This window comes from Hirundo rustica, chromosome 1 (genome assembly GCF_015227805.2).
Source record: "Hirundo rustica isolate bHirRus1 chromosome 1, bHirRus1.pri.v3, whole genome shotgun sequence".
Taxonomy (NCBI): domain Eukaryota; kingdom Metazoa; phylum Chordata; class Aves; order Passeriformes; family Hirundinidae; genus Hirundo; species Hirundo rustica.
In genome coordinates this window covers 23,450,140-23,464,652 of record NC_053450.1, presented here as the reverse complement: position 1 = coordinate 23,464,652, position 14,513 = coordinate 23,450,140, and the positions used below count along the sequence as shown (strand labels likewise).

At 41.0% G+C, this 14,513-nt stretch overlaps 1 protein-coding gene and 1 non-coding gene across 2 annotated transcripts; both read right to left on the bottom strand.

Moving 5' to 3' along the window:
• Positions 1–1,986: 1,986 nt before the first annotated feature.
• On the bottom strand, positions 1,987–13,320 carry CFAP418 (cilia and flagella associated protein 418). Its single transcript, XM_040085634.1, has 7 exons — positions 13,204–13,320; positions 11,238–11,337; positions 8,821–8,891; positions 8,389–8,454; positions 7,485–7,580; positions 5,364–5,495; positions 1,987–3,946 (listed from the first exon to the last, which is right to left on the bottom strand). Exons 1-7 carry the CDS (start codon positions 13,302–13,304, stop codon positions 3,808–3,810), a joined length of 705 nt encoding a protein of 234 aa, XP_039941568.1. The 5' UTR covers positions 13,305–13,320; the 3' UTR covers positions 1,987–3,807.
• A 176-nt stretch (positions 13,321–13,496) lies between these two features.
• On the bottom strand, positions 13,497–13,578 carry TRNAS-AGA (transfer RNA serine (anticodon AGA)). Its single transcript has one exon. It is a non-coding gene; the product is annotated as a tRNA-Ser (tRNA).
• Positions 13,579–14,513: the final 935 nt, after the last annotated feature.

Below are 14,513 nucleotides of genomic sequence, written 5' to 3'. Positions count from 1 at the left end.
ACATTCCTAGAAAGGACACTTCCCATGTGAAGCTTTGTCCTTGCTTTTGGCAATGGTGGACATTTGAACTTCTCCTTGCAGCATGGTACTTTTATTTCTTTCAATTACATGTGTCTTTAGTTTAGAAGCAAACAAAACCCAATGGCTTATTTCTTATCTGAAAAAATAATTTATCAAAACATATAAGAAACCTCTCACAGTGTGGTACTCAGCCTTACTTGTTCCTTTCTGCTCTCTTAAACATTAATTCAATTGTTTCTCTTATTAGAAAAAAAACAAATAAAGTGTTACAGAGATCAGTCACCCATGGTGTAACTAGGATAAATTTAGACCATATTCCCTATTTTATGAATAAAGTAAGTCAACTTTACTTTCATAGTTTAGGCATGTTTGTGTTTCTAGTTAAAAGCACCTTGCCACTTCTGCAGAAACAGACACAACTTCACTGGTTATTGGAAATAATATTTCCATCCACTTTAAATCTGCTTTGTACACTCAAACTTTCTGGATTCCCAAAGAACCAGAAGAGAGTTCAGAGAGTGAGACTTCACTAACCTTGGCCGTGGCTCATGGATGGTGGACTGCAGGATGTAGGTGTTTGGATGATTCTCAGGCTGTATCTCAGACTGCTCTGCAGCATTTCTGGTCTACACTGCTTTCTTACATAGACAGGAACAATGTGTTTTTTTGCATTTCTAAATTTTGGACTTTCACTATTTCCTTTTAAAGAGCCATCACCATGTGTTATATAAATTTTGTATTGAACATTAGAAGATACTAGCATAAGCAACTGCTACTTATAGCCAAAACTATTTAACATTTTCAGGGAAAATTAACTTGGGCGGGATGAAAAAAACTGTGAGGGATTTTCTACTGATGTTATTAGAGGATAAACATATACAAATATACCTGCGTATGGACACACAGTTTTTATGCTTCTTTACATGACAGTTAAAAATTTAATATACTTCAGTTTTGGTCAAAGACCACTTGAAGACAACTTCGATGATTTAAAACAAAAATCAATTGGAATTGCTACAGATCTGGCTACCCCACTTACAATGACAGACACTAGTAGGAGACAAATGCAAGAAGCATTGTCTGTTGAATGTAAACCACTATTACAGAAAAAAATTGGAGTATAAGGTTCTATTAAGTGAAGCAGAAGCCTGAACTGTCACTCTCAGCGGTGCTGCTCTGCCCTCTGCAGACTGGATTGAATAATCACATATTAACTTAATCACTTCTAAAACACATCTAACTCAACAGAAAAAGAAGTTATTGAAGTGAATGAAACACACATGAACATCACTGTGACACTGCAAGTCCTAAATAAGTCAGGAGTACTCCTGAGGCAGCACCTGGTTGCTGAGTATCCTCACAGTGCTAATCAAGTTGGGGAAATAATTATTGCCTGAATAGCACCGATGCCTGGAATCCAAATTCAGAATGAGCTACAGGAAGTATTTATGTGTGTTGCTGTAACGTGAGCCACACGGCATTTCTGGATGATGGAGAAAAAAGTTCCAATTCCCATATGCAGAGCACCTCCTCCCTGGTACTGAGATCGTTTTTCTACAGCAAGACCCAGGACACATGGACCACAGCAAATGCTTGACTGATACACCAAGCTACCAGCACCCCACTCTGTAAGTTGTTTAGCCATATGCCACCCTGCCTCCACCTTTTGTCCTCAGTAAGCATCCAAGAAATGTGGCAAATGCATCCACCTTTATGAGCTCTCTATAATTTCATGTGCTCTCCCTCATGTTAGCTGGTAAAGAATGTTAAAGCTTATTGAATTCTCCTCTATTTGCTGCACCCCCACTGATGGGAGAAAACACACACAACAGTACTTAGTGCTTTTTATGAGCTGGACAATGCTTTTGAGCTAAGGACATGTCATAACCCTTCTGACAGAAAACATCATTTTTATAAGGCTTCTCTTGAATAGGAACATTATGATAGAATTCACACGACACACGATTCAGACTAGTTCCAACTTTTCATTTTATTAAGTGCTGACATTTGAAAAACTTTCTCAAAGCACACATGCCAAACCCTAGGCATCAGATGGGGCCCTCATAAACAAGCGGGACCTGCACCTGACACTCCTTTACTCCACCTGCCTGCAGTTAGCAGGTGTAACACCACAGACAGAACGTCAGATCTTCCAAAAAAAGAGCCTGGCAGGAAGAAAAAATTTACGTACACAGCTCTCAACATAGCACTTCTTGTATTATGTGACTACCACATGTGCTGGTTATGTGACCCAATGACTCACATGAAACAAGAGAAGTGGCAGTCTTTCAGCAAGTGGCAGCATTTGCAGAATATCTTCAGTACAAAACAACAATAGGTGTTTGGAAAAAAAAAAATCTTTATTTGATATAATACGGTGCAGAGCTTGCAATATGTAATGTTATTATGCTTCTGTAAGTTAACTTCAATTGATTCTTAATAATGACTCTTCTGAACCATATTCATCCTCCATAGTTTGCAGGTAAAACAAGTGAAAGGTAAGTCAGAGCAGTATATTAAAATTTAATGGAATCTCATTTTGTCATCCTTCATTACTTCTGTTTTTTGAGGGATCTGCTGCAGACTAATGGGACTGGTTAGAAAATCTCCAAGCTTATCAGTAAGCAAAATAAAAGCCTAAAATTTTCACCTTGCCCATTTTACAAAGCAAAAAAATGGAGGAAAACAATGGTCACATTTATACTTAGCAACACTGTTCTCTGGTACTTCCATTTGACAACAGCTGAATTCCATTCTTAAACAGGAATCTTTACATATTCTTAAACAGAATTCTCTACATAATCCCTGCTATCTCAGATAACCAACACAGAAATATCACTTAGGGTCTGGACTACATATTGAAAACCTTGTACAATCTGACAATACCTTCATCAAATGAACATTCAAGCTCTAGTTTTATCTTTCTTTACATTCTTTTCATCCGAGGATTTTGGAGTGGTTTATAACATGTAACTGAAGAAAGCAAAGGAAAGGAAATCTAATTTAATACTGCTCCTCCTTTCAACAAAATATTTCTATCTCATGACAGAGCAATCATTCTTGAATCTAGAAATATGATAAATTCTGAAAACCTGTATAAAAAGCACTATTTCTGTACCTTTTCACAACTTCCCTGGACAAAAGCTATCACATCCCACTACTCTGACCAAGGCCAGAAATGAGCTAACAACACTCGAATAAACCTGATTATTTCAGGGGAATTTTTAGGTACTTCCTTTCCAAGTCACATAAGACTCAGTCTCATGAACTGAGGTGGGAATTAGGATTTTCCCCACTTCCTGCTCACAGGTTGCAAGCCCAGCTTGTTTCTACACTGTGGCACAAGTTCCACTTCCATTCTGGCCAAAAGACACCCTGTGGAACTACTTGGTCTTGAGTTCCAAATAGCCCTGGAACAGAAAAGCCAAGGTAACTCAGCACTTTTTCAAATGCATTCTCCAAGAAGAACAGAAAGTAGGTTTCCTCTTCCCCAGAGCTTGTTACCGACTGCTGGGTTCTTATTCTAGCACTGATGCTCTCTAGGGATGAAAGTTGCTGGGGCCCACCTGAAGAACACCCAGAGACACTCACTGCATACAGCCCAGACCAGGGCTACATCTTCATAGAGGACAAAAAGGCAAGGAGAGCTCTTCTAAGAGCTGACTGAGCATTAGTCAACTGGTCTCTGGTCCTGAACCTGCAGTTTTGGACTCTAGCGGTGGAAACTTCAGCCTGAAATACTAAATTCACTGAAAACTATACATGCCCCTAAATATGTCCCTACCATCATGCCAAGAAGTACCTCTCCAAAGCCAACTCACCTCTGACTCTACAGCAAGGCTGCATGGGCACTGGAAGGTGCAGTCTGGAGCACTGAAGAAGCACTGCCAGATTTCCCAGGCACACTGCTGGGCCTCCGCAGGTTCTGGAACAAGCACTCATGGAAAGACAAGGTAAGCAGGGTGCAGAGTGCATGATGCCTCTGATCACTACTGAGATCTGCTCTTTCAGAGGGCAACAAACACAGGAATCACCTCTATAAGACCATGCAATTGTTTCGGAAAAGCCCAGAAACAGAACAAATGTACAGATTAGAACCATGAGCAAAACTTCAGAGAAAGAGAAATGGCTCTGTATAGCTAGAATTGCCCAAAGTAAGTAATTCTGAATGTATCTGTACAGATACACATACTGCACAACAGAAACACTGACAGACTTCCCTCATTGAGACACTTTTCAGTGTAGTAAATGACAGGACTGATTATTCTTTCCTCCCTCTCCCTCTGCATAAAACTCAAATCTATCTTCTGTGTTATTTTTACATAATGAAAAGAAACGCTCATAAACTACAGTGACTGTAAGCAAAACAATTCACCAAGTAACAATGTTACTGAGGGAAGGGAGTGTGTTGAAACAGGACAGTTACACTTTCTGAATACAAATTTTTTTAAAGAGAATCTAAAGTGAAAACTAAGTGAAACCAAAGAAAAGATCTGAATTTTAACATCAGCTGTGATACATATTTTCTTACTCTTAAAATCTGAGCCTTTTTCCCTTGAAAATATTGATACAAGAGTAGCATACCCTTCAGAATATTTTTAAAATTGCATATTTAATAATTGCACAATAACTTGTTCATCTCTTGTGCAGTGAGGGCTGAAGAGAACTCCAGAAATTCATTGTGGTAGAAGCCCTTAGTCAGCAGAGAGTGTTCTGATGAAAGCAGTAGGAACTGGAAGAAAATTTTCAGCACCTGCAGTTTTTGCTACTGGTGGGTAAAAGGAAGTAAAGTTTTGGGGTGTGCTGAAACCTTTAAGATGATCCCACAGTAATTTTTTAAGAGATGAACGACCACTTGCTCATTAGCAACTACGAGCAAAGCAGAAGAGCAGGATTCACTTCTGTGCAGAAATTCATATGCTTGTGTGTCATGGTTGTTTCCCAACGCATCATTTTGAGTCCAAGATTCTGCAGATATGGGAAATAAGTCTCTTTGCTAGATGTGAGGGACAGTCTCAAGGTGCTTTGCCCATGCCCAAGTCTGTTATTTCCTCTTCTTTAACACTACTGAGTATGAACTTTAACCTCACTTAGCTTCCAGAAAGCTTCCAAGTTAGTTATTTCTCCTAATAATTCAACTCCCAACACCGCTTGCAAGACAGTTAAATAAAAAAATCAGGTTGAAATCAGGATGTTATAATCTATTTCTAGATCTAAGTATTCAATTTTCCATCTGTTCTCAGAACACTGGATAGGAAACAAATAGATTTTAAGAGCCATTTCCACACAAGTAGGTATCCCACACAAGAAGTCTTCATTCTCCATGTTTACCACAAACCCACCGAAGCTGCTGCTCTGTTTGGAGGTCAGTTAATTCATCAATGGATCTCCAGCTGCACTGACAAGCATATGCACGTGCTCCTTTTTTCTTTATCATCTTTGCTCTTAGTTTACTGAGCTCAGGCATGTTATTCCTGCCAAAGAAGTGAATTCATCTTAGGATCATGCTGGCTTGGTTTGGGTTTTTTTTGGGTTTTTTTTGTTTTTTTTTAAAGAAAAAATATTCATGAGGCCATTTCAAATCAGAAGACATCTTAAGGACAATTCTGAGTACCAGTGTCACAGATGAATTTATGGATATATTTGAATTCTGTTTTGAACACAATCCTTTCCTGAGAGCAGTCTCAGTGTGTAGTTTCTGTGTTCTCAATCAACTGCAGACTGATGTTTTTGTAAACAATGTTACCTGTTGGGTTTAGAGACTTCCACTCAGCCTCCAGAGAAAGAACTGGGAAGAAAATCAAGCAGAGCTAATTCCTGTGTTAAAAAAATTACCCAAAAATGTATTTATCTTATCAAACTTACTGTAAAAATTACTATGCATAATGGGTACAATTAGAGAGTTAAACTTTTCATCAGGAACTGCCACTCAAGGTGATGGTTAAAGTGACTGAAATGAAACGGCCATAAGAGAGTAGACTGTACATCAAACCAGAAATAATACTGGTGCAGCCATTAACCATAACAAATGAAAAATCAGCATGCTATGACAAAAACAAGTTGTTTCAAAAAAACCAACCAAGTCAAAATGTAGCATTTTAGCTTTCTCTGCTCTCATGACCTCCTCCTGGCCACTGACCACTGAACTGTTCAAAAACAACATTAACAAGCCCAGTTAAATAAAGAAAACCCAAAACAAGTATCAAGGAAGAATTTTTAGAAAAAGAGACACCTATTCATAGAAGGAAAATGTTTAACCTTAAAGTTTGCTTTCTAAAATTCAGGTTTGTCAAAATAAACAGCTAAATATCTTGCAAAAGATTACAGATTATAATCGATGTTACAAATATCTGATAGTAATGCTGCTCAAGTGTTTTTTCCTTTTGTTTCATTTATTAATTTTGGGATCGGAGAAGCAAAATAATTTTAACTTTGGGTAAATAAAAGAATCCCACTTTTGTTTAAACCTTTTCCACTACCAAAATAATCTTAGGAGACTAGTGCAGCATGGTATTTTTAAAGCTGCTTTAAATAATGGGAAAATAATGGCATTCAATAAGAAGTATGAAACATGAATTTTGAAACTGGAATAAAAATACAGGAATAAAGATGTATTTAGGAAACAGGAAAAATAATGGAAAAGGAGCTGATATCTCCATTAATGTTCTCCTCTGACTGTCACATCACTGTCCAAGCACATACTCTTGAACACATCCACCTCTTCCATCAGTTAACATGCACACACAGAAACTATACTAAAATAAGAGGAATCCAAATTTGATGTCTATTAGGAAGGCGCCTACTGCACTACCTTTCACTAAGTCTTGGCATTAGCTTTAGAGAAACTGGAAATAAGAATTCCTCACTTTTAAGTCTTCAAAAACTATTTAAAGAATTAAAGACATTACAATATAAGCAAAGAACAAAAATCTTGCCTCTCCATTTAACCAAACCTTGCTCCAAGAAAGAAACCTGTTAAGAAATAAAGCTATTTGATTTTCACTGAACATGACAGCACACCTGATAGTGGAAAAAAAGACATCAGACTTGAAACCATCACAGTCCATATGACTGAAGGTGAGGTGCAGAGCACATGCTGAACAGTCTGCATTCATGTTGTTGACACTGTAGATACCCTGCACTGGTTGGCAGATTCTAACCCATCACACAGATTACCTGCTTGTTTCAGCAATAAGCTGGTCTTTTCATCCATAAAACTTGAATTCTTTTTAAAAGCAGGTGGAGAATCATGGGAGAAGAGACAGAAATGGATGAAAGCAGATTTTTTTTCAACAAGGAGATGTTGCTTCCCCCTCCCCAAAGACCGTCCCACCTGATCCCAAACAGGTAGCATGCATGCTTCTTTTTAGGTGACACAGCAGTGCTAAGGGCTTTTCACCTTTCCTGTTCTTATTGAGCCCCAAAGTGCAGTAGCACAACACTAATACCCACCCCAGACACACCTGAAGAAAAGATAATCACAGGACTGATCCCAGACGTAGTCATTGAAAAGTGACACACGGAAGTCACAAGCAGTACAACGTAGCTGATCACACGTCCTGGACAAAGAAGAACAAGCAATCAGAGAAGCTGACTGAGACAATCTACATCCATCATAAATGGGACAAAGTACAGCACTCACTCAGAAATACTCAGAAGCAACGTCACCTAATCTTAATGCTTTTACATCTCTGGCATGTTCAGAATTATGGTATGTGGTTTAATTATATGGTCATGTATTATTTTTACAGGTTCCTATCCTTACTGAACACATAAAATAAACTGATATTCACTTGATATAGTCTCTTTTGTCTTCCTCACTGGTACAGCACCTGGGGAACACCCAAATATGTGTTGAGCATGCAATTACTTACTACAAAAAATGCCACATGGAAATGCAGTAATGCTCTACAGGATGTTGTGGATAAATCATCAAAGTACCTCTTCTGCTAAATTCAGCTGCAAATGCAAAACACTCTGACCATTTTAAGATCAGGTTCTAGGATGATTTCAACCAGCCCACTGATTTAAGTCACATATTTGGCATGACATAGAAAGACGAAGGGAGGCAGGGAAAAATAACAATGCAGCAGCAATTTCCTTAACTACTTGTTACTGAATTTTGGTTTCATGTCTCAATTGCAAGCATCTTTCAACATCTCAAACAAGCAAAAGGTCAAATGGTCAACAACGGAGGACTGGAAAGGAGCAGCTGACTTCAACTGCAGTTACAGGTAGGCACTTCTTTAGATGATTGTAAAGCTAACCTGCCCAGTTCAAATGCAGAATTTTGTACAACCACAGAAACATAGCTGTGAATAAAAATAATGATAAAGCAAGTAGCACATATTTTTTCAGGTTTCCTACCTTTTTGAAATATTTGTTCCTATCCCAGATGGTGAAAGGCTTCCACCCAGGTACACTGGACAGCATCTATATGGATTCATTAAAAAATATTAAATTATAGCAAGATAGGTTGGAGAAAGCAGTATATTTCTCCAAGTTTAACAGCATGGTATTTATAAAAAAAAATAAATTTAAACATAGGCAAAGCATTCAAATGCTTGTAAACTACAGAATTTTAAAATTTCCATTATCAAAGTGTTCAAAGAAAAACTTGATGAAAATCACTCTCTGTGCCAAATATACAAGGGTCTACATATTGCAACATCTGATAAATGCATATGTCCATAAGGCAAAGGAAGATGTTGTTCAACTGCTTAAATATTTAATAAATCTATAATAAATTATTTTGATCACATGAAAACACATTAACAGTCCTGAACATTTTTCACCTACCTTTTCCCATATGCCTGTGGAACAACACTATTTCTTTCAGGTGTGAGACTTGCAGAATTAGACTTCAATCTCTGTTTAAAAACAACCAAAAAATAGAAATGCAGCATTACAGCAAAGTCACAATATTCAGTTTCACTTTATAAGTAGGAGCCAGAAAATCTCAGTCACAGAAGAAGGGGACTAAGACTTTGGGAATCTTCTTGTTCAACTTTCTGAGGCTCTGAAGTTAAGTGAGGAACTTCACTTCACACACTGAATTTCTAGCTCTGGCTGAAGGAATTCCACACCACATGAGCACTTAGACTTTACAATGAAGACTTAGTATTTCATGCCCTCCTTTTAATAATTTTGCTTTTAAAAACAGTTATAATTTGGAACCCTCTCCCTTGATGTTTTTTAGCTTTTTTTTCATTAAAATCCATCAAGAACTTAGATTATACAAAAAAGATAGAGTCTTTGAAAGGTTTTTTATTTGCTGCACACAGAAGAGCTTATTTGAATTACAGAATATGAGAACTCCAGATCCTAAAAGTTCTAGGGATATAAAATGATAAAATTATACAAATTTACTGGCATAATTCTCTCTTCCTCAGATGTACAGAAGTTTTGTTGTTGTTGTTGTTGGTTTACAGTTTTAGCCACTGTAAAAAATCAAAGACAAACAAAACAAAAGCAATGTCACTTTTGAAAATAAGGGAATCTGCAGGAGGTTATGAAGCTGATACCCAAATGAGTATCTATTTTCAATGCCTTCTATCATTGTAACAGTCTTGAGAATGTAAATTTGCAGCTTCATCTCCATCTGCTGCTGTGAAACGAGAAGACATTTGCAGAGGATACAAAACAGGGAGCAGTTGTTGGTGTATCAGATGACCGAGCTGCCATCAAGAGGGACCTCAATGACTTCCACAAATGGGGTGAGGAGAGTCTCTTCAAGTTCAGCTAAGGTGAAATGCAAACTCCCGCCCCAGGGGAGGAATAATCCTTATGCACAGAGCACCACGTGGGCTGACCAGCCAGAAAGCAGCTTTGCAGAGAAGGCTGTGGGAAATTCACTGGTTAACAAGTTCACCACAAGCCAGCAATGTGCCCTTGCAGCACAGAGGGCCAACAGTATCTTGGGATGCATTAGGAGGGATGTAGCCTACATGTGCAGGGAGGTGATCCCTCCTCTCTACTCCGCAGTGATGAGATAGAATCAAAGAATCATTTCAGCTGGAAGGGACCTTCCCCTGCTCAAAACAGGGTCAGTTTCAGCAGCTTGCCAAGGACTGTGTCCAGCTGAACGTTGAAAATCTCCACAGATTGAGACCTCACAACCTCTCAGTGAAGATTGTCCCTGTGGTTGACCAACCTCACAGTAAGAAAAGTGTTTTCTTGTCTACAGATGGTATTTTGTGTGTTTCAGTGTATATCCATTGCCTCTTGTCCTGTCACTGGGCACTATGGAGGAAAGTCTGACCCCTTCTCTACTACACCCATAGCTATCTACACTCATTGATAAGATCCCCTGGAGCCTTCTCTTCTCCAGACTGAACAGTCCCAGCTCTCCCAGCTGCTCCTCATGTGACAGGCATTTCAGTCTCTTAACCATCTCCATGGGCCTTTGCTGGAGGTTCTCCAGTAGCTCCATCTCTCTCTTCAATTTGAGAGACCAGAACAGGTCACATTACTCCAGATCCGACCTCACAGCCATGTCTGGAACACTGTGTCCAGTACAAAAGAGGCATGGACATAATGGAGTGGGCCCAGGAAAAGACCTTGAAGGTCATTAAAGATTTGGACCATCCAGGTACAAACTAAGAGAGTTGGAATTGTTTAGCCTGGAGGAAAAAAAGGGCCAGGAGAACCTTATGAAGATATGTCAGAAAAAATAAAGAAGACGTAGCCAGACTTCTCTCAGTGGGCATCACTGACATGAGAGGCAACGGGTGCAAACTGAAGTGCAAGAATTTCCACTCAAACAGAAAAATCTTTACAACTTCTGAGAGTGGTCAAACACTGGAACAGACTACTTAGGCTGCAGTCCACATCCTCAGGGATAATTGAAAGCCATTTAGACACGGTCCTGAGCAACTGGCTCTAGGCAGTCCTGCTTAAGGATGTGGTTGGACCAGATGATCTCCAGAGGTCCCCCTTCCAACTGTGACCATTCTGTGATTCTGAGCATTGACACTATGCTTGATTTTGAACCAGAATTTCCTTTAATTGCCTGTTATTGCCTAGGTAAGAACATCTCTTTATATCTCTCCTGTTCTTCACTACAGGGTTACTGCATTTTTCTTTCTGCTTTATTTTCCAAGCTTATTCTACAGCTTGTTTTCATTCATGTTTTGCTTTACAAGTTTTAGCTTATGGTGCTTTTACTTCCATTGCTGAACCTGACTTGTTCTGAATTTCTCCAAACCCCTACTCACCAGAGGTGTTTTGGTAAAGCTGCTGTCATTACAGATTTCATCAATAATGTCGTCTAGATCTTCTTCGCTGCTGCCGACACTCATTAACACTTTAGCTGATCTGAAAAATAAATAAATCAGCCCTCATTTTTGCAGCAAGACTACAGCAATTCTAAGAACTGTGAGTTAAAAAATGTAAACGGTCATAGCCTTTTCCCCCTTTTATTTTTGTAGGATCTGAGGTATGCCATCCAAATCATGACTGAACAGATGTAAACTGCAGGATAACACCTTTCACTCGCTGTTGAGTTGTCCTATCACAGGTCTTTTGCTTGCTTCTTTTATTTCTGACCACTCCCAACCATGAATAAAACCATAACAGTATAACCCCTGCTACACTTACTGGGCAATCAACTGGACAACCCTGATTTTTCCCTTTTAGCTTCAGCAGCAGGAATATGGTAAGGTCAGAGGAAGGTCTCTACTCAAGTAACACAATCGCAGGGGTCCTGAAGAGAATTCCTGCCGAACTGGATGCATTTAGAAAGATCACCTGCACTTTGCTTTTGCTCAAGTAACACTCAAGTCTACTGTTTGCTAGCTCTTTGTCAAAGAAAGAGAGGCCTATAGTACTGCTGCATTAACCAATCAAGAACAAATCTACTCCTGAGAAAGAAGAAAACAGTGTCATTTTTTTTTCAACATTGTAATTAGATTGACTAAAATTAAGCGCTCATCTAACCATTATGCAAACAATGTGGAAGTCCAGTACTGTAGTCAAAGGCAGTGGTCTTGCAGGCCTTGCATTAGTAATTGGAGCCCTCAAAATCCTTTCCTGAGACTCTGAATGCGTGTTGGGTAAGCACTCAGCAGCCCATCTGTAGAGAACCTCTCTGGTCCACAGATATTCCAAAGGGAGTCTGAAATGCCTGTGAGGCCTGGGATGTAAACCTGATGGTCAGGATGGAAACCCAAGCGCAGGCAAAGAAAGATGCCTGTTGGGGCCAGGACGGAAACCTCAGGGCCAGGATGGAAACCTGATGTTTGGGATGGAAGCCTGAGGGCAGGCTGGGATGTTGGACACTGAATGCTTGGCAGCAGTGTCAGCAATGACCCTGTCAGGACCAAACTTGCAAAATCACCATTTTGAAAATTGTGGAATTTGAGGCAGTTAACCTCGAAGTGTAGCAAGCAAGTTAAGTGCATACTGTGGCAGATATGTTTAATGAAGTATGAACAGAAAAATGATGAATTAAAAAAACAGACCTAAGGGAAGAGCATGAAGCTGTGTCAGGGGAGGTTTAGGCTGGATGTCAGGAAGAGGTTCCTCCCCCAGGGGTGGTTGGGCACTGGAACAGGCTCCCCAGGGAAGCGGTCACAGCATCAGCCTGACAGAGCTCAGTAAGTGTTTGGACAATGCTCTCAAGAACATTGTGTGACTCCTGGGTTGCCCTGGGCAGGGCAAGGAGTTGGGACGTCGATGATCCTTGTGGGTCCCTTCTGACCCAGAATATTCTGTGATTTCAGCGAAATGACGGAAGTATCAGGAGAATAAAAAGTTTGATAATGCTATTCCTAAAGTTCTTCCTGCTCTAAATCGCGAGATTTATAAATATTTGAGGCCAGTTATATACAGAGAGCTATCACGAGGTCAGCTACAGAGCCAAATAATCCTCAACCCTAATTCAGAGGCAAATTAGTGCAGCTTTTAACGCCATATTTAATCCAAGGCTGCGTACACGCAGGAGACAAAGACTGTCTGAAATCACTAAACTCGCTGGCACACGATTTGGATCTTTAAAGAACAGGGGCTGCAGGTGACACTCGCCGACCGTCGGCCTGTTCCGGCCCCTGAACTCGAGTATTTTGGGTTCCTGAGAGGTCTGGCCGCACGGGGCAGGCGGGGACGGGCTGCGCGCCGCGCAGGCGGCCCCTCGCTCGGCGGGGAGGGTTGTGAGGGCGGCGGGACCGCGGCGGGACCGCTAACCTGCCCTCCTTGGCCGCCGCGGCCTCCTCCTCCTCGCCGCCGTGCCGGTGCCACAGCCGCCTCTCCACCTCGTCCAGCAGCCGGTCCAGCTCGTCCGCCATCTTGCCGCCCGCGGTTGCCAAGGCGGCTCCGCGGCGCAGGCGGGGGCGGGGGCGGGGTCTGCCCGCCCGGCCGGGGCCGGGGCGCCTGTGGGGCTCCGGCGGGCTCGGGCCGAGGCCGCGCCGCTCCCGGGATTCGGTCGGGAACCACGGGGAAGAGGAAAAAAACAAAACGCAAAGCCACGGGACCGCGGCCGTAGTCGGCAGGATTCGAACCTGCGCGGGGAGACCCCAATGGATTTCTAGTCCATCGCCTTAACCACTCGGCCACGACTACGCATGCTGTAATAGGCCTTCCCACCTTTAGATGACTGGTTACCCGAGAAGGAGCATGGTTTGGTGCTTAGGTCAGTCTCTTCACGGGGCGCAGTGAAAGGTTTAAAATAGAGGTTAGACTTAGTGCATCTGTCATATATTTAACGGGGCTGGATACTGGTCTGTTTAAAGGCTTTGCTAAGTCCCACGGGAGAAGTCTGTGGGGCGTTTTTTTGTTTGTTTGATTTATTTTTTTATTTAATTTTTATTTTTTGTTTTGTTTTTGGTGTAGATTAGGAACACTTGTGCAGAGAGTGGCCTCAGTCCCCTTAAAACCAGGAAGACTACGCAGCTGGCATCCCCAGTAGCGCCCGGGAAGTCAGGGCAGGCATTTTTGAGGAAAGTCCTATAAAGGTGACTCTCACCTATCTCCCTGTTAATAAATCCAGACAAATGTAGGAGGTGTCAGTCACAGTCTTTCAATGCCAGCTCCATTTCTCCTCTTGTCAGAGACACATGAGAGATGAGATGTCCCAAGGTGGGCACACTGCCCTTAGTGTCAATGAATGCTGTATATTATTATATTTTCTTAGAAATATAATGAAGCAATTTAGAGAGAGAGGTCCTGTTAAGTTAAACAGAGCATTGCCATCTCCTTAGGTCAGCTGAAATGGAAAGCACAGGGCTTGTACCTTCCTGTTGCCAAGATCGCTCAAAATTTGTCAGCCTGTGATGAAGTGGGGTCTCCTGTCCTTAAGAGATCCAAGCAAAGCCTCTCGGTAACAAGATATTTTATGATTCACTGGGTATTTCAATTAATGAGTTGCAAGCCCTGTCTGAATTCCCTTGTACTTAAGCTTTTATTTCATTGTTCCATTTTCCTCCCCACATATCTCAGGTCACTGTTAATAACCCCCGCCCGATCCATGACAGTGCTGCTGGGGAAATGTGTTGGGT

What these genes read in the sequence shown, in the direction of transcription:
- CFAP418 (XM_040085634.1), bottom strand. Translation starts at nt 13,304, where the DNA reads ATGGCGGACGAGCTGGACCGGCTGCTGGACGAGGTGGAGAGGCGGCTG. An exon ending in GCGGCGGCCAAGGAGGGCAG is followed by an intron (nt 11,338 to 13,203) that starts GTTAGCGGTCCC and finishes TTTATTTTTCAG; the next exon opens with ATCAGCTAAAGTGTTAATGA. An exon ending in CCACAGGCATATGGGAAAAG is followed by an intron (nt 8,455 to 8,820) that starts GTAGGTGAAAAA and finishes GAATCCATATAG; the next exon opens with ATGCTGTCCAGTGTACCTGG.